The sequence below is a fragment of the Perognathus longimembris genome, chromosome 20, assembly GCF_023159225.1.
Source record: "Perognathus longimembris pacificus isolate PPM17 chromosome 20, ASM2315922v1, whole genome shotgun sequence".
In the NCBI taxonomy this organism is placed as follows: domain Eukaryota; kingdom Metazoa; phylum Chordata; class Mammalia; order Rodentia; family Heteromyidae; genus Perognathus; species Perognathus longimembris.
The window spans coordinates 21,206,062-21,225,463 of record NC_063180.1 but is presented as its reverse complement, the minus strand read 5'-3'; the positions used below and the strand labels follow the sequence as shown (position 1 = coordinate 21,225,463).

Genomic DNA, 19,402 nt, shown 5'->3' with positions numbered 1-19,402 from the left:
GGTAGAGCCTTAGCCTTGAGCAAACATAAGAGCCAAGTACGGTGCTCAGGCCCTGAGTCCAAGCTCCAGGGCTGGCAAAAGAAAAAAAAAGTGCCTCCCCTTTCTCCACGTGCATAGCCGCCCCCAGAACCCCAAGAACTGCTGTGTTCCCACCCTGCTCGCAGCTCAGACCCGGGGGCTCTTGGAGGGGCCCCAAGAGATTGCCTTCGGTCCCAGTCCCTCCCAGGCCTCCCCCCAGCCCTGTGGCCCTCCACCGGCGTCGGTGGACAGCGGAAGGAAGCTCCACCCACTGCACCGAGCAGCTCCGCGCAGAGGCTCAGCAGGCAGATCTGAAGCCAGGCCTCTGCCTTCCCACCTGGGAAGTGGGTTGGGGGTACTTTGTAGATGTGTCCCCGGCGCTGGCTTGGGGTGGGGGCGGCGCCGGGGGGCCGGAAAACAGACCGGGCCTGACACCCTATTTCCGACCCTCTCCGACGGTGGGCGCCGGATGCGGGCCCGGGGGCTCCTCACAGAACCACGCGCCGGCGAGGCCCGCGACCCAGCGTGGGGAGGCAGTGGCTCCGCTCCCGCGGCCGCTCAGGGACAGAGGTTGACTTCGCAGACTGGGGTGTCCCTGAGCAAAACCCCGGCGCCCCTGCCGCCGCCCCTTCCTGCCCTCCCCAGCCCGGGTCCGCGATCCCCAGCCCGCGCCGGCGCGCGGGCCCGCCCTCCCCTTCCTCCCCCAGCCCCTCGCAGGCCCCTCCCCGTGACGTCACGAGACGCGAACCGATTGGCTGATGGCGCCATCGCTCCCAACACTTCCTCCTGGGCCACCGCCGCGTACTTAAACTTTGGAGGGGTGAAAAAAAGAGGGGCCCGCGTCGCACGACCCTCCCGTGACCCCCCACCCCGTCCCGCCTCCGGTAACGCCCCCTTCCCGCGGCCTCCGGACTCCAACTTTTCTCCAACTTCTGAGACCTGTGAGGTTCCCTGCTTTCTGTCTTGGCCCCGGGGACCCTTCGGTCCATCCCTGGGCCGGATCCTTAGCACCCACTGGATCCCCAGCCCAGAGACTTCTGCCCTCGAACCCCAGGGTGGCGCATTTAGTGAGGTCTGGTTCTCAGAGCCACTGTACCCCGAGGTCAGATCCCCTGCTCTTCTCTCAGCCTCTTTCTCCCACGGGGCTCTGGATCGCGGGATCTCTTATCTCAGAACCCTGACCTATCAGATTTCCTGATTTCTTGGAATCTCTCCATCGCTGGATCCCCCGCCCCACACACCACTTTTCTTTCTTTCTGATTTTCTGTGATCCCGTGATTCCAGGCGTGAGATCCACTAGATTTCTCTTTTTATCTCTCCTTTTCCAGGATCCCGCCATCCTCTGGTCCCTCATATTGCCATTTACCTCCTCCCGACTCCCTCAGCTCCTCCCCACAGCTCACGAGATCTCCTTAGATCTAGGACCCGGTTGCCCAGGACTTCCCCAGCCGGATCCCGGGTGGGCCACCGGGTCCGGACCTGCCCCTTATGGCCGCTGCCCCCACCCATCCCGCCGGCCTCCCAGGCTCTCCGGGGCCCGGGTCTCCTCCGCCCTCCACTGGCTTGGAGCTTCAGTCATCACCCGCGCTGCTGCCCCAAGGCCCAGGGCCCGGCCCGGGCGTCTCCTTCCACATCCAGATCGGTCTGACCCGCGAGTTTGTGCTGTTGCCCGCGGCCTCCGAGTTGGCCCATGTGAAGCAGCTGGCTTGCTCTATTGTGGACCAGAAGGTGAGGTCTGGGGCTCTCAGTTTCAGCTTGGGAAGAGGCCCCGTAAGAGGGGCGCGCTGGCAGAGGGGAGGAGAGGAAGGCCCTGCTCAACCATTGGGGAAGGCACTGGCCCCCAGTTGAGTCCTTTCTCCACTACCAAGGTTTGAGGAAGGCCAGGGCAGGGGTGGGGTGCCCCAGAGGCCTCCTCAAATTGCTAGTCCCTGCATGTTTGTTGTTTTCTGCACCGGGAAGGTAGGAAGGGAGGTGCCTGTCAGGAGTAGTGTGGCTAAGAGGCAGGTGGGGAGGAACAAATGTGGGGACCTCCCTCCCCATCCAGAGTCCCCCACTTGGTGGAAACAGTAGAAACCGAAGAGGAGCTGGCCATGGGGATCGGGTGACATGTGTGGGTGTGGGTTTTTGCACAGATGGCCAGGGCAAGTGAGGACTCAGGACCCAATCAATCCTTCTCCTCCCCCAGGCCCGATGGGTGTAGAGAGGCTGACACTCCTCCTGCACTCCTTAGAGGCCTTGGGGAAAGTTCTACAGCCTCTCTTAATCCCTGTTTCCCCACTGGGCTTGAACTCAGGGCCTGGGCGCTGTTCCTTGGCTATTCCTTAGCTTTTCCTGCTGAAGGCTGGCACTCTAGCACATGAGCCACAGCTCCACTTCTAGCTTTTGGCTGGTTAATTGGAGATGAGTCTCACAGATAATAGCTTTCAACCTCAATCCCCAGATCTCAGCCTCCTGAGTTGCTAGTATTACATACATGAGCAACATGAACCACGAGCGGCTGGCTTTGTTCTTAAACTCCAGACTTCAGGATCTCCTAGGCTGAGCCTGTGAGGTCATGGTGAGAGAGATGACCAAGTCGGCCTGGCTCCCCAAATCCTTACATAGTTAAAAGTTAGACTAGCAGGCTTCAATGCTGTTCATTTACCAGTCTCTGAAAATGTTAGAATTTTTGGATCTGAAATAATGGCAGTATGTATCTTAGGTCATCTAAATCCTCTGACATTAAAATGTCCAAATTTCAGAATGGTTTGTTAATTCTCCAATGCTAAAGATATATTCTAATCTTCCTTTGTTGTGCACCAAGCATTTGGAAATATTTGATTACTGCTAATCTAGGTCATTGAAATCCTAAAATGTGTAAATGACAATAATTAGAATTCAGAGTATATAACTGTGAGCATGTTGGGAACATCTAACATCCAGGATTTCCTCAGTTCCCTAAAAATGAATTCTTTGGGCTCCCCAGAGAAACGTGAGGAACTGAGCACCACCTCCCCCAATCCCCTTCCAGAAAAGGAAACTCTTCAATTTAGGAAAAGACCCTCCCTGGGGACCAAGGCCAAGCAAGCCTTAGTTTCTGTAGGGGAGAGCAGTAAGGTTTACTGGTTTGTTTGTTCTTTTGAACTGCCAAATCCCCAAATCTAGCAGGCCCAAACCCCACCCCCAAGTCAAAGTGCCTGCTTGGACTGGCCAGCTAGGGGGTGGAGATTGTCCCCTGGTACAATTCTTTGTCCTCCCAGCTCAAAGCTCAACCCAATTGCTTCTTCTGACCAGGTGCAGCTGGGCACTCTCCCCCCTCCCTCCCGCTCTCCAGCCCTCCTCTGTGCCTCACCTGGGCATTTTGTTTCACTTTCTGTCTTACCAGGTTGCATTTCCTTCCCCCAGAACCCCCGAAACTGGGTCCTGGACACCTGGGTTATGTGTATTTGGGGCGAAGGACAGCCTTTCCAGCTTCCTTGAATCCTTCCTCCCATTGTCTCCCCCCCCCCCCTTGCATTAGTCTGAAATCCCCTTCTCCCTCCACCCCAATGCTGGGCCTAGAGCCAGCTATCAGGGACAATAGGTTCAGGAAGGAAGCTGGGGTGTAGGGGATAGAGGAGGGGGCTGCCCCCACCAATACAAACACTTGCGGTATCTAGTTGCTTCCAGAGCTCCCCAGTCCAGATACCAAACTCAGGCTTGTGTCCTCCCCCCTCCCCAGCACACCTGGGGCCCTCACATCCTGCCCTGCCCCTACTGGGGCTGGGAGGGGATAGACAGGAAGCTGTGGGCTGGGGGGGGGGGGGACTCAGTTTCCTGAGGAAACTGCCAGCCCTGTCCCTGGAGGGTTCCAGCCTGCTCCTCTGAGCTTTTCTACCTCTTTCTCCTTCCCTTCAGTTCCCCGAGTGTGGCTTCTATGGCCTTTACGACAAGATCCTGCTCTTCAAACATGACCCCTCGTCTGCCAATCTCCTGCAGCTGGTACGCTCAGCTGGGGACATCCAGGAGGGTGACCTCGTGGAGGTGGTGCTGTCAGGTGAGAGGCCCCAGGTTAGCCTGGGGGTGGGGCATTCTGAAGGGGGCCAGGATGGGACTCAGAACCAAGCATCTATAGGCCAGGGGTTGAGGACAGGCATGATTTCACCTGCAACCTGCATTACGCGGTAGAAGGATCCCTGGTCCAAGACATGTCCAGGGCAAAAGCACAAGACTCTATCTGAAGAATAAAGCAAGTAGAACTGAGGGTGTGGCTTATGCGTTAGAGCTCCTGCCTAACAAGCGTGGGAACTTACACTTAAGTTCTTCTCTTTATCCATGAATATAAAAGGCATCCTCCCACTGCAGTGATCACTGAGGTCAGATCTCTGCAAGTGGAGCTGAGATCTGGGCACCTGTTCTTTTTAAATCTCCCCTAGAGCCAGGCAGGCGCTGGTGACTCACCTCACCTGTACTCAGCTTCTTGTAATCTCAGGAGGCTGAGATCTGAAGATCACAGTTAGAAGCCATCCTGGGCAGGAAACTATCTCCAATGAATCACCAAAAAGCCAGAAATGGATCTGTGGCTCAAGCTGGTAGAATACGTCTTGAGTGAAAAAGTCAAGTGAGAGCTCAAAGACCTAAGTTCAAGCCTCAGGACCAGCACAACAACAACAAATTTAAAGAGACTGAGGCTCAGAGAGTCTGTCTAGTCAAAACAAAATAAAAGGAGAGCTCTCTAGCCATGAAACCACTCCCCATCATCTTCTGCCCAGGAGCGTGGTGTAGGCAAGTAGATGTTTTCCTAGTGGTGGAGCTGGAGTTTGAACCCCGCCCCACACAGAATACAGTGTGAATAAAGACAAAGAAGAGAGATCAAACCTTGCAACTCGGGGTAACCTTGCAACTCAGGGTGGAGGGTGGCGGGAAAGGCGTGAGAAACCTGGGCCAGTATAACTTTTGGGGGGTGGAGGTGGTGGCCACATGGCCAGAAACACCGAGCCCTAGCTCAGGCCTGCGTCCCTCTGTACTACCTGCAGCCTCTGCCACCTTTGAGGACTTCCAGATCCGCCCCCATGCCCTCACCGTGCACTCGTACCGCGCGCCTGCCTTCTGCGACCACTGTGGGGAGATGCTGTTCGGCCTGGTGCGCCAGGGCCTCAAGTGTGATGGTGAGGGGTGGGATGGGGGCGCTGGGCGGGGCCTTGCTGTGGGCGGGGCGAGGAGGTAGTCTGGGTATAAAGGCGGGGCTTGTGTGGGCGGGGCTGGTTTCTTCAGAGGGAGAAGTTGCATGAAGGCTTGTGTTGGGCAAGGATCCAGCAGTGAAACAACCAGAGATAAATATTAAGTCTTCTCTGAAGGAATTTATTTAGAGGATTGCAAGGCCTGGCAGGAAGAGCCTTCAGGAACTTGGGCGTCTCAGCCCTTTAATCCTGTCCACTGACTGAGACAGATTCATCCATGAACCAAGATAATCGCCTGCATTACTGCCCTCTGATAGCAGACTTTAGCCCCATCAGCAATATACCTGCACAGCAACACTTTCCTAAGGTGGGGGCGGGAGGAGGTAGGCCCAACCACATTGGCACATAAAGCTTGACCATCAGAAAATGAGGGGAGGGCTAACAGCAGGGGCAGGTGAGGAAGTGGTATTTGAACAGGGTGAACTGGGGTGTACTTCTAGGGCTGACCTGGGAGATGTCCCTGTGGTGGGAAGGGAAGAGGGGATGAGAAGAGTTGCAGGGACCTGGTAGGAGGGGGCTACAGGTCAGAATTAGAGACTGGGTCTGGTGATGGGTAACTTTAGTGGTATAATGCCTTAAGAGGGAATTGGAGTTTGAGGGAGTGGGCAAAGCAAAAATTCTAAGGGGTGACAGCCCAGTGTGGTGGTGCATGCCTGTAATTTGCGCACTTAGGAGGCAGCGATGAGAAAGGTCATGAGTTCACTGCCAGTCTGGGCTGCATAGGGAGACTCTGTCTCCAAATAAAAAGAAGATGGAAGGGAGTCTGTGGGCCTAAGAGGAATGAAAGCTGTGCTTCTGGCCATGTGGCACCTCTTGCAGGCTGCGGGCTGAACTATCACAAACGCTGCGCCTTCAGCATCCCCAATAACTGCAGTGGGGCCCGCAAGCGTCGCCTGTCGTCCACCTCCCTGGCCAGCGGCCACTCAGTGCGCCTGGGCAGCTCGGAATCCCTGCCCTGCATGGCGGAGGAGCTGGTGAGGGGCTGCAGGGTGGGGCTGGCCGGGCTGGGGGTGGGACTCTCCCCTGTGGGAACACACACACTGATTGATTGTCCCTCTTCTGGACCCTTTAGAGTCGGAGCACCACGGATCTCCTGGGTCGCAGGCCGCCCTCTTCCTCCTCCTCATCTTCTGCCTCATTCTACACGGGCCGCCCCATCGAGCTGGACAAGATGCTGCTCACCAAAGTGAAGGTGCCACACACCTTTCTCATCCACAGCTACACGCGACCCACCGTTTGCCAGGCTTGCAAGAAACTCCTCAAGGGTCTCTTCCGCCAGGGCCTACAGTGCAAAGGTTAGTGGGTCCCAACCTCCCTGTCCCAGCCACCCCCCAAACTGAACTTGTAGCCCAAAGCAAGAATCTCAGTATTCTCCAGAAGAGGAAAGCTCTAGAACCTTTGGAGTTCTACAGTCCTGGAACTCTGGGAATCTAAATTCATCAGACACTTAGCAGGGAAGTCCCCAACTGCAGGACTGGAGAATTCCCAGAGTGAGAACCATAGAACCTCAGCTGGGTTCAGTGGCTCCTGGCTAAAATCCTAGCTACCCTGGAGGCAGAGAGGGTTGTAGTTTGAGGCCAGCCTGGGCAAAAAGTTAATAAGAACACCTCTCAACCAACAAGCTGGGTATGCATCTGTGGTCCCAGCTATGTGAGAGGCATAAGTAGGAGGATCAAAGTCTGAGGCTACCCCATGGAATAAGGAGAGATCCTATCCAAAAAAAAGGACCGGGAATGTGGCTTAGTGGTGGTAGAGCGCTTGCCTTGCATGCATGAAGCCTTGGGTTTGATTCCTCAGCACCACATAAACAAAAAAAGCTGGAAGTGGTACTGTGGCTCAAGAGGTAGAGCGCTAGCCTTGAGCAAAAAGGAAGCCAGGGACGGTGCCCAAGCCCTGAGTTCAAGCCCCAGGACTGGCAAAAAAGAAAAGATTAAAGCATGGCTCAGGGCTGGGGATATAGCCTAGTGGCAAGAGTGCCTGCCTCGGATACATGAGGCCCTAGGTTCGATTCCCCAGCACCACATATACAGAAAACGGCCAGAAGCGGTGCTGTGGCTCAAGTGGCAGAGTGCTAGCCTTGAGCGGGAAGAAGCCAGGGACAGTGCTCAGGCCCTGAGTCCAAGGCCCAGGACTGGCCAAAAAAAAAAAAAAAAAGCATGGCTCAAGTAAGAGCATCTGCCTAGCCAAGTCAAACCCCAGTACTACCAAAATATAAAAAGCCTACCGTCATATAATGGCAGAATCTGACACATTCTAGAATCTTAGGTTAATGAGAACCTGGAATTGTAGATCCTTAAAGAGTTGTTTGTTTGCAGAGTTGGGGTTTGAACTCAGAGCCTTGCCCCTGTGCTAGGCAGGTGCTCTGCCATTTTGAACCCCATCCTCTAGCCCTTTCCTCTTGAATTATTTTTCACTTTTGTGCTTGAACTAGCCTGGACCATCATCCTCCTGTTTCTATCTCCTGAGAAGCTGAGAGTACAAGTACAACACACCTAGCTTTTTTAAGTCATTGAGTTGGAATCTCACCCACATTTTTTGTTGGAGCTGGCCTTGAACCATGATCCTTCTGATCTCTACCTCCTGTATAACTAGAATTATAGGTGGGAGCCACTATGCTTGGCTTGCTTTTGTTGGTTTGGAGACAGGACCTCTTTAAGCATCTGAGGCTGGCCTGGAAAGTACACGTAGCCTATGCTCGTCTTGAATTTGAGATCTTCCTTCCTCTGCTTCCCAAGTGCTGGGATTACAAGCATATGCCACCAAGCCCAGCTTCATTGAGCTTCAGAGTCTCCTTTTTGAATCTTTCACTCCCCATGGTTGGAGAAAATGGCTTAGAGTCAGGGAACAACCAGGGCAAAAAGCAGCCAGGTTTTCTGATCTATACAACAAGAACAGACTCCTCTGAGCCTGCATGTTGAAGGCTCAACCCTGTATTTGACCTGTATTCCCCCTCTACCTGTTCCCTGTCCTATCAGACTGCAAGTTCAACTGTCACAAACGCTGTGCCACCCGTGTCCCCAATGACTGTCTGGGGGAGGCGCTCATTAACGGAGGTAAGAGGCTGGGCACCTGAGGCGGGGTGGAGATGGAGTAGAGGCCTGAGACTGGGGAGAGGCCCTCTGATGCCATTGCTTCCCAAGATGTGCCAATGGAGGAGGCCACAGACTTCAGCGAGGCCGACAAGAGTGCCCTCCTGGACGAATCAGACGACTCTGGTGTCATCCCCGGCTCCCACTCAGAAAATGCCCTCCACGCCAGTGAGGAGGAGGAAGGAGAGGGAGGAAAGGCCCAAAGGTACCTGGGGCTGTCCAAGAGTCCCTTGCCTGTAGCTAGCCACTCCTTCCCCATCTCTACAATGGGCTGACACTAAAGATTCTCAGTTCCTGAGACAAACCTTTCAAATTGCCAAAACTTAACAGTTAACAACCTTGGTTCCTTTTTTTTTTTTTTTTTTTTTTTGCCAGTGCTGGGGCTTGGGACTCAGGGCCTGAGCACTGTCCCTGGCTTTTTTTTTGTTCAAGGCTAGCACTCTACCACTTGAGCCCACAGCGCCCATTCTGGCTTTTTCTATATATGTGGTGCAGAGGAATTGAACCCAGGGCTTCATGTATAGGAGGCAAGCACTCTACCACTAGGCCATATTCTCAGACCCCCTTAACCTTTGGTCCTGATGGAAACTTTTTTTTTTTGGTCAATCATGGGGCTTGAACTTGGGGCCTGAGCCTGACTGTGTTCCTGAGCTTTTTTTGCTTAAGGCCAGCACTCCACCACTTTGAACCATAGCACCACTTCCAGTTTTCTGGTGGTTAGTCTCACTGACTTTCCTGCCCGGGCTGGCTTTGAACCTTGATCCTCAGATCTCAGCCTCCTGAGTAGGATTACAGGCATGAGCCACCAGTGCCCAGCCCTAATTGATATTTTCGTTTTTAAAGTCACTGGAAAACCAGGTGTAGTGGTGTGATCCTGTAATTGCAGAACTTAAGAGGCTGAGGCAGGAGTACCAGCACAGGCCCATCTATTTTGTGTTGATGCCGGGGGTTTGAATTCAGGCCCCACTCCCCGATGGCCCATAGATGACCCTGCAGCTCCTGATACTATATCTGACCGGTGATATCTCACCCCTTCCTTTCTCCCCCTCAGCTCCTTGGGCTACATCCCCTTGATGAGGGTGGTGCAGTCAGTTCGGCATACCACCCGGAAGTCCAGCACCACGCTGCGGGAGGGTTGGGTAGTTCATTACAGCAATAAGGACACTCTGGTGAGTGGGCGGGGCTAGTGTTGGGGGTGGGTCTGCACAGCCAGAGTGGGCGGGGTTGGAATGGTGAGCGGGCGGGGCTATCTAGGGTGGCGTGAAGAGCTGGAAGTTAGGTTTCCATTGACAAGCCCCAGTGGAGTCGCAGCTTATTTTAGGGGTGCGAGGCAGTGCTGGAGACAGTGTTGGAATCCGAAGGGTGGGTGGATGGAATGGGACAGGTATCGGGATTTAGAGTAAAGCAGGAGTAAGGACAAGAAGAGAGGGCAGCCCGGTGGTGGAGTTTGGCTGACCTCCTAACTGGGAGTTAGGCCCCTCCTTAAGAGCTCCAGTCAAGCCCCAGGCCCTGACAGCCTGGGGGGGGTGCCCCTCCCCTCCCCCATCTCTCCCACCAGAGGAAGCGGCACTATTGGCGCCTAGACTGCAAGTGCATCACACTGTTTCAGAACAACACCACCAACAGATACTACAAGGTGGGCCAAGGCCCCCAGCATCCCTGCCCCTCTGCTCAAATCCCTCCCCAGTTTTTCCACTCAAACCTGCCAGTCACATCATTCCCCCATCCCCAGCTTCCCCTTCTAGCTCTTTAGCCAGTCCACTCCTGTTTGTGCCTGGCCCCTATCTCTTCCCAGCTGGGGAACCCAGGATAAGTTCCTTAACCTTTAACCTCTCTATGCTTCACATCTCTCTTCTGCAAAATGCCTCAAATAGCAACACTCACCTCAGGGCTCTATCACTTGAGCCAAACTTCCACTTCTGCTTTTTTGTTGGTTAATGGAAGATAAGAATCTCCTGGATTTTCCTGTCCTGACTGTCTTTGAACTGTGATCCTCAGATCTCAGCCTTCCAGTAGCTGGGATTACAGGCATGAGCCACTTTGTACCTGGCCCTGAATTTTTTCCCCCAATCCCCTTGCTGGTCTTTTTTCTTGATTTCAGTCTACCCTATCTACCCTCAACTCAACCAGAGGGTACCCTTACCTTCCTCAAAGCCCTTCAGTGTCTCCCTAGGGCCCTCAAAGCCCAGGACTCTCCTTGTGACCCTCAGGCCTGTGGCCTCCTCTTCCTTCATTCATCAAGCACCCATGCAAACACCCATCTTGTGGTAGGGGGGTGTCACGTGCTGGGCCTTTACACGTGCTGTTGCATCCATTCTTTGCCAGTCTTTCTAGAGGTCTCTGCTTCAGCATCACTTCTGCCCAGAAGCCTTTCCTTTCCACCCTATGCAAGCCAGCCTGTTCTCATTGACCTAGATTCCTGGGTGCCCCTCTAAGTGAGTGGAGGCACCCCAGGGCCAGCCTGGCATGCTCACCTCCGTGATCCCATGCCCTACCAGGAGATCCCACTGTCAGAAATCCTCGCAGTGGAGCCTGCCCAGAACTTCACCCTCGTGCCACCAGGCACCAACCCACACTGCTTTGAGATCATCACAGCCAATGCCACCTATTTTGTGGGCGAGACGCCAGGCGGAGCCCCAGGCGGGCCAAGTGGGCAGGGGGCTGAGGCTGCCCGGGGCTGGGAGACTGCCATCCGCCAAGCCCTGATGCCTGTCATCCTCCAAGATGCTCCCAGTGCCCCAGGCCATGCACCCCACCGTGAGTCCCTGCCTAGGGTCCGGAGGGGCTTGAGTGGGGACCAGGGAAGGGGAGAGCCTAGAGTAGCATAGGATGTGGTAGGACATGTCTTCTAGACTCAGCGAGTCTGGGTTCCAGTCTCTGTTAAGCCCCTGATCTTAATATGTGATCTTGAGCATATTAATCCTCTCTGAACCCATGCCAGATGAAATGACTGTGTATGCATTTATTGAGTGCCTGCTCTGTCAGACAGTGACACTGGGACAGGAGCAGGGCAGCTTGAGAGCCATTGAAAGGACCTGGAATCCTTGCTAGGGTTCCTGAGAGCCATAGCAGCCTTGTAACCAAGGAAAGGACTGATTAGGGTTGTGTTTCAGCAAGGTTCCTCTAGCTTCCCTATCAGGGTGTGAAAAGAAAGGGAAGGCCTGCTGGTGTAGCCCTGTAATCCCATCACACAGGAGGCTGAGCTAGGAGAATCTCAAATTGGAGACTAGCCTTGACTACATAGCAAGATCCTGTCTTCAAAAACCTAAAAGGAGGGCTGGAAATGTGGCTTAGTGGTAGAGTGCTTGCCTAGCATGCATGAAGCCCTAGGTTCAATTCCTTAGTACCACATAAATAGAAAAAGCTGCAAGTGGCACTGTTGCTCTAGTGATAGAGAGTACTAGCCTCAAGCAAAAGCAGCCCAGTTATAGTGCCCCAGGACTGGCCAACAAAGAAAGAAAGAAGCCTAAAAATAATAATTAAAAAAAAATGAAGGCTGGGCACTTGTGGCTCAGACCTGTAATCCTGGCTACTTAGGAGGCTGAGATCTGAGGATCGTGATTCAAAGCCAACCCCAGCAGGAAAGTCTGAGATTCTTATCTCCAATTAACCACCAGAAAACCAGAAGTGACACTATGGCTCAAAGTGATAGAGCACTAGCCTTGAGCAGAAGAACTCAGGGGCAGCGCCCAGGCCCTGAGTTCAAGCCCCATGACTGACCAAAAAAAAAAAAAAGAGAGAATAGGATTGGTACAAGGAGATGAGGGAAGAGTCTAGAAGGCAAGGATATGTTTTTTGTGGGGGGAAAGGTCCTGGAAAGTTGGATCCCCTGGGCTCCCTCCTTGGGATTTGGGATCATGGGGATTGTAGGGTTGTGACATCACTTCTCATTTTTCTCCTCCCAGTAGCCATAGGCACAAGCGCCTTTTTTTGTTGTCATTTTCTAGAAGAGGAAAGTAAAGTTCAGAATGGGCCTATATAAAGCTGCAAGTTGTGTCACTCCATTACACCCTGGGTGGGTTGGCTGTAGAGGGGGTTCTTTGGAGCTATGGTTGAAGACCACCCTGACCCCGGGGTCTTTTGACCTCTTGTCTCCTCTCCCCCCAGGACAAGCGTCTCTGAGCATCTCTGTGTCCAACAGTCAAATCCAAGAGAATGTGGTACGTTCCTGATGCCTTCCAGCTCCCATACAACTTCCTCAGTCTCCTTGACACCCCATCCCCATTTACACCCCTAACTCTTCCTGTCCCCAATCCATAGGACATTGCTACTGTCTACCAGATCTTCCCAGATGAGGTGCTGGGCTCAGGGCAGTTTGGAGTGGTCTACGGAGGTAAGGACTAGGCTGACCCATTCAATGGGCAGAGCCCTCATGGAGCCACACCCACCTTTTCTGATTGGCCCAGTGCTTGTCTTTGTTTTGATTGGCTTAGCTGAATGCACTCATCTTTCTCATTGGCAAAATCAATGGATCTTCCTGGGGTTTGTGTGTTTGTGCTGGTCTTGGGACTTGAGCTCAAGGCTGGGCGTTGTCCCTTCACTTTTTCACTCAAGGTGGGCAGTCCTCCCCTGGAGCCGTAACTCCACTTTGGGCTTTTTGACTGTTACTTGGAGATTAAAAAAATGTCATGGAGGGCTGGAGATATGGCCTAGTGGCAAGAGCGCTTGCCTTGTATACATGAAGCCCTGGGTTCAATTCCCCAGCACCACATATATAGAAAATGGCCAGAAGTGGCGCTGTGGCTCAAGTGGCAGAGTGCTAGCCTTGAGCAAAAGGAAGCCAGGGACAGTGCTCAGGCTTGGAGTCCAAGCCCCAGGAATGGCCAAAAAAAAAAAAGTAATGGAATCTTCTGCCTAGGATGGCTTTGAACCTCGATGCTCAGACCTCAGCTTCCCAAGTAGCTAGGATTATGGGCATGTGCCCCTGGTGCCTTCATTCAATGAATCAAGTAAAAGTTCTGCACTCTGGTTGGTCACATCACTAGATACTAGTTTCTGATTGGGTAAAAGTCAAGTTTCCTTTGCTTTCTGTTTCCCTTTTTGAAGCTCTATCTTTTGCCATCCTTCCATTTTTACTGTCATCTTCAATCCCAGCCCTCACCTCTTGAGGACCCCTCAAAGCCTCTCTCTCGTGACCTCCCCCTCCCTCCCCAAGCCCTGTCTGGATGTTCATGGTGAGATGGGGTAGGCACAGAGGCAGGGCTCCTCCAGCCACGATTGAGAGGTCCCCAGTCCTTGCTTCCTCCTCCTTTCCCTCACCCTTCCCCACCCCTCAGGAAAGCACCGGAAGACTGGCCGGGATGTGGCGGTAAAAGTCATCGACAAACTGCGCTTCCCCACCAAACAGGAGAGCCAGCTGAGGAACGAAGTGGCTATTCTCCAGGTGACCACTGGCCAGGGACCTGGGTAGGAGAAGATGGGTCAGACAGACCTAAAGGAAGGGGTAGGAAAAACAAATTTAAAATAAAAAGAAAACCTGTAATCAGAGCTCTACTCAGAAGGCTGAGATTTGAATATTGCAGTTCAAAGCCAGCTTGGGCAGGAAAGTCCATGGGACTCTTAAACCTACAATTAACCACAAAAAGCCACAAGTGGTACTGTGGCTAACCTTGAGCAAAAAAAAATAAAGCTAGGAGACAGTGCCCAGGCCTTGAGTTAAAGCCCCAGTTCTGGCACCAAAGAAAAACCAAACCAAACAAAAACAAGGTCCTGCCCAGTGCTGGTGGCTCACACCTGTAATCCTAGTTACTCAGGAGGCTGAGGTCTGAGGATTGTGGTTCAAAGCCAGCCCAAGCAGGAAAGTCTGAGGCTCTTATCTCCAATTAACCACCAAAAAACCAATATGGGGCTGTGGCTCAAAGTGGTAGAGCACCAGTCTTAAGCAAAAGAGCTCAGGGACAGAGCCTAGCCCTGAGTTCAAGCCCCATGACCAACTAAAAAAATGTAAACAACAATAACAACACAAAGGTCCCTTTTTTCACCCTGACACTGCAGACTTCCCTAAATCATTATGCAAAGCAAAGATGCTTCTAGACACTGTCAAGTGGTGTGGGGCATCTTGGCCTGGCCCAGGGACAGCCTAGTTGGTAGGTCACCTTCTCATGTTATCTGCTGGGGCCTGAGTTCAAGGGTGACCTGATCTGTGACCTTTTTCCTCCATCCTTCCCCTCCCCTAGAGTCTGCGGCACTCTGGGGTCGTGAACTTAGAGTGCATGTTCGAGACACCTGAGAAGGTGTTTGTGGTGATGGAAAAACTGCATGGAGACATGTTGGAAATGATTCTCTCCAGCGAGAAAGGCCGGCTGCCGGAGCGCCTTACCAAGTTCCTCATTACCCAGGTGCGCCCCCTGGTGGAAGCCCTGGGGACCTGGACACTCGAGAAAGGGGGAGGGGGAGAGGGAGGGCAGAGGAGGGGCAAAGGCAAGGACTCATAGCAATAAGGAGAAATGACAGACAAGAATAATAGATTAGATAATAGAGTAGCAGTGGGTTATTTTGTGCATGTAATAAGTAGACTAAGGTAATAATGGAAAAACAATAGGCTAAAGACTAGGAAAAAAAAGTACTAGCAAGGGGCTGAGGCTATGGCCTAGTGGCAAGAGTGCTTGCCTCTAATACATGAAGCCCTGGGTCCGATTCCCCTGCACCACATATACAGAAAACGGCCAGAAGTGGCACTGTGGCTCAAGTGGCAGAGTGCTAGCTTGAGCAAAAAGAAGCCAGGGGGGCTGGGGATATAGCCTAGCGGCAAGAGTGCCTGCCTCGGATACACGAGGCCCTAGGTTTGATTCCCCAGCACCACATATACAGAAAATGGCCAGAAGCGGCGCTGTGGCTCAAGTGGCAGAGTGCTAGCCTTGAGCGGGAAGAAGCCAGGGACAGTGCTCAGGCCCTGAGTCCAAGGCCCAGGACTGGCAAAAAAAAAAAAAAAAAAAAAAAAGAAGCCAGGGACAGTGCTCAGGCCCTGAGTCCAAGCCCCAGGACTGCCAAAAAAAAAAAAAAAAAAAGTACTAGCAAAATTAAAGCACTAGCTCTTATTATATTTAATTATTGAGAATTTTTCTGGGTGCCCGTGTCTGAAATCCTAGCTACACAAGAGGCTGAAATCTGAAGATCAAGTTTCAAAGGTAGCCCAAGCAGGAAAGTCCACATAACTCTTTTTTTTTTTGGCCAGTCCTGGGACTTGGACTCAGGGTCTGAGCACTGTCCCTGGCTTCTTTTTGCTCAAGGCTAGCACTCTGCCACTTGAGCCACAGCGCCACTTCTGGCCATTTTCTGTATATGTGGTGCTGGGGAATTGAACCCAGGGCCTCATGTATACGAGGCAAGCACTCTTGCCACTAGGCCATATCCCCAGCCCTCCACATAACTCTTATCTCCCAGTAACAAGCAAAAAATTTACACAGAGTTTTGTCTCAAGTGGCAGCTTTGAGTGAAAAAAACTAAGGACAGCACCCCATCCCTGGGTTCAAACTTTAGTACACACACACAATTATAGTTGTTGAGTGAAGATTCGTGCACCTAGTTTTTATTAAAGAGAAAAAAGGGGCAAGAGGTTACTTTTCATTCAGCCATTCATTCCTTTATTAAATTCAATACTCTGTGAACCCCTGTTCCATGTATCGTTTCTTACCAGGCAAGAGCTATGAACCAAAATAACTTGGCATCTAGAAAGTGTCACCAAGCTGGGCCCAGGTGTTCACGCCTGTAATCCTAGCTACTCAGGAGGCTAAGATCTGAGGACTGTATTGTAAGCCAGCACAGGCAGAAAAGCCCAACTCCAATAAACTACTCAGAAAAAGCCACGGGGCTGGGGATATGGCCTAGTGGCAAGAGTGCTTGCCTCGTATACATGAGGCCCTGGGTTCAATTCCCCAGCACCACATATACAGAAAATGGCCAGAAGTGGCGCTGTGGCTCAAGTGGCAGAGTGCTAGCCTTGAGCAAAAAGAAGCCAGGGACAGTGCTCAGGCCCTGAGACCAGGCCCCAGGACTGGCCAAAAAAAAAAGAAAAAAAAAGAAAAAGCCAGAAGTGGCACTATAGCTCAAGTGTTAGAACGCTAGCTTTGAGCAAAAGAAGCTCAGAGACAATGCCTGGCCCTAAGTTCAAGCCCCAGGACTGGCCAAAGAAAGTATTACTCAGATTGGGCAAGGCTAACCCAGCAGAGGCTAATAGTGATGGTGATAAATTGATAAGTAGTGTCATTGGTGTATATTGAGACTGATTATTTGCTAGGCAAATTAGGAGTGTACTGCTTGCTAGAGGGTCTTGGGTTCCTCCCCAGTCCCTCTACTCTAACCCATCCTTTCTAGAATCTATCTAGCTCTTAGCTCTCAGTCAGAATGCTTCTGGACATCTGCAACTCCTCCGTGTTTTCATACATACATTTCCGGAGCCCTGGGGGGGGCCACCTTCAGGGATGCAGAGAAAGTTCTGGATGAGGTTTGGAGGGCTGGCTCCTTTGGGTGGACGCGGGGTGCCCTCTGCCTGCCTCATGGGCCCTTCTGTCCTTTCTCAGATCCTGGTGGCTTTGAGACACCTTCACTTCAAGAACATCGTGCACTGTGACTTGAAACCAGAAAATGTGTTGCTGGCTTCAGCCGATCCCTTCCCTCAGGTCAGCTAGGTCCCCTCCCGGTTCTGGGAAGTGAGGCCAAGCATAGTGCCCACACTGTGATCTGTGCTCTTCCTACAACGGCTGGACAAAACAGAATCTGTGTATGCCCCTGTGGAGCAGGCAGGCCCACCAGAGAGAGGAAAAGTGGATGAGCTGGACACACCCCTTTCCTTCACTAAATAGTACTTGGAAATTGCATCACCTCTCCTCATATCTTATTGGCCGGGATGTGATCACATGATCTGAACCTGCTGCTAAGGAGGCAGGGAAATGTAGTCTTGATGCTGGGTGGCCATGTGTCCCATTACATTGAGGATTTTTATAAAGAGAATAGGGGAGAACAAATGTTGGGGACAGCTGGAGGTCTTTTATAGGAAAACTTTCAAAAGTAGAAGTTATATAGCCTTGTTGGAAGTCAGAAAACACTATCTGAAGGAGTAGCACTTTTTTTCTTTTTGAGAAAGGAGTATTCTAAACAGGGAACAGTCCATGCAAAGGCCCTCTTGACAGGAAGAGCTGCACTTTTGTTGGTTTTCTGACAGGTTCATGGTGGTATAAATCACACTAGGAAGGAGAAGGAAAGGAGGGAGGGCAGGAAGGAATGGAGGTAGGTATATGTGTGTGGTAATTCATGCCTGTAATCCCAGTAAGATGTTGTGTTGTGTGCTAGGTGGATTGGTCCTTGAGAGATGTGCTATTAGGCCTCTCCTGGGAGAGATGAGGAAACTGAGTCACTTGCCCAAGATCACTCCACTAGGGAGCCCAGCCAACATCTGTTTCCTTTAGAATACCATGTTGGTAGTGCAGGAACACCCCAGGGCAGGTATGGCTGCATCGCCCCCAGACCCTGTACCTCTCACCTCTGCAGGTGAAGCTGTGTGACTTCGGCTTCGCCCGCATCATCGGGGAGAAATCCTTCCGGCGCTCGGTGGTGGGCACGCCTGCCTACCTGGCCCCAGAGGTGCTGCTCAACCAGGGCTACAACCGCTCACTGGACATGTGGTCGGTGGGGGTGATCATGTATGTCAGCCTCAGTGGCACATTCCCCTTCAACGAGGACGAGGACATCAATGACCAAATCCAGAATGCGGCCTTCATGTACCCTGCCAGCCCCTGGAGCCACATCTCAGCTGGTGGTGAGTGGTCTTGGGTCAGATGGTGACAGGCATGGCCTTTGTGGGTGGGGCCTGTGTCCAAGGGTGCCACCAAACTCACCTGAAACTTATTTGCCAGCCCCTTGAGCCACACCACTTCCTGGCCTTATGCTGGTTCATTGGAGATAAGAGCCTCACAACCTTTCTGCCCAAACTAGCTCTGAACCATGATTCTCAGATCTCAGCCTCCTGAGGAGCTAGGATGACAGACGTGAACTAGGGGCACCAGGCACAGATTTATAATTTAGGTCAGGAAATCAGTAGTCAAGTGTTTGGATAGGTGAGATTTCTGAGCTACCTGGGCACACCTTGATGGTGGGCCAGCCATGGTGGCAAGCTGCTGGGCTCTCCATTCCATGCAGCCATCGACCTCATCAACAACCTGCTTCAAGTGAAGATGCGCAAACGCTACAGCGTGGACAAGTCTCTCAGCCACCCCTGGTTACAGGTAACGCAAGGGGCGTGTCTGTGCTGGGGAAGGGGTGGAGCCCCACTTGGCTGAGCCACTAGTGATGGAGAGAGCTCCCATTGGCTGGGCTGGGCAACGGGGGAGGGAATAAATCACTATTGGCTGAGCACTACTGCATTGGGTGTAGCTTCATCCATAGTACCCAGTGCATCTTTGGCTGAGCAGAAAGCGTCCAGCGCTGCTCCGGCCACAATTGGCTGCCACAGATGCAGCCCCCAAGGTAACCTAGCTCTTCCCGGGCCAGGAGTACCAAACGTGGCTGGACCTCCGGGAGCTGGAGAATAAAATGGGCGAGCGGTACATCACACACGAGAGTGAGGATGCGCGCTGGGATCTGTTCCTGACGGAGCGCATGCTGCCCAGCCCTGAGATGCCCACCGATGGGGACCTTGGCAGTGCCCGATTGCCGCAGGACCATGAGATGCAGGGCCTAGCCGAGCGCATTAGCATCCTCTGAGCCGCTGCCCGGGGGAGTACCCTAGAAGATGAAGTGCTTGACAGGAAGCAGTTCCCTGCCCAGACTGGATGGCTCTTTTTGCAGGATGCGGGGGAGGAGGTTATCTTGAAAGGCCCTCCCTGTCTCCCCAGCAATTAAAATGGACTTGGCTCCCACCATGCCTGGATCTCTGATCACACCACATTCTTGAATCTTTAGTCTGTTGTTCACAAATGGAGCTAGCTCATCTGTTGTTACCAGTATCCCAAAAAATCCTGGAGTGAATATCACTGGGAAAGGTGCAAAATTCAAAATTTGAAGCGTGCTTTTTACTGAGTTGTATCACTTTTGACCTAAGATCATAATAAGTTGAGCCATTGAAATTTAGGGACCATCAATACATGGTGTAATGCTTTAAAA

General features: G+C 52.5%; 1 protein-coding gene across 3 annotated transcripts; it reads left to right on the top strand.

Moving 5' to 3' along the window:
- Positions 1 to 785: 785 nt before the first annotated feature.
- On the top strand, positions 786 to 19,156 carry Prkd2 (protein kinase D2). Of its 3 annotated transcripts, none has more exons than XM_048369516.1 (19): positions 786 to 902; positions 1,347 to 1,746; positions 3,895 to 4,033; positions 5,013 to 5,144; positions 6,036 to 6,190; positions 6,289 to 6,511; positions 8,192 to 8,269; positions 8,357 to 8,510; positions 9,357 to 9,474; positions 9,864 to 9,941; positions 10,804 to 11,062; positions 12,413 to 12,465; positions 12,566 to 12,638; positions 13,582 to 13,688; positions 14,482 to 14,643; positions 16,825 to 16,923; positions 17,792 to 18,059; positions 18,440 to 18,525; positions 18,791 to 19,156. In XM_048369516.1, exons 2-19 carry the CDS (start codon positions 1,507 to 1,509, stop codon positions 19,001 to 19,003), a joined length of 2,637 nt encoding a protein of 878 aa, XP_048225473.1. In that variant the 5' UTR covers positions 786 to 902; positions 1,347 to 1,506; the 3' UTR covers positions 19,004 to 19,156. The 3 variants fall into 3 exon arrangements, with proteins under 3 accessions (XP_048225473.1, XP_048225472.1, XP_048225471.1); XM_048369515.1 differs by having other exon boundaries at positions 797 to 1,073; XM_048369514.1 differs by having other exon boundaries at positions 798 to 959.
- Positions 19,157 to 19,402: the final 246 nt, after the last annotated feature.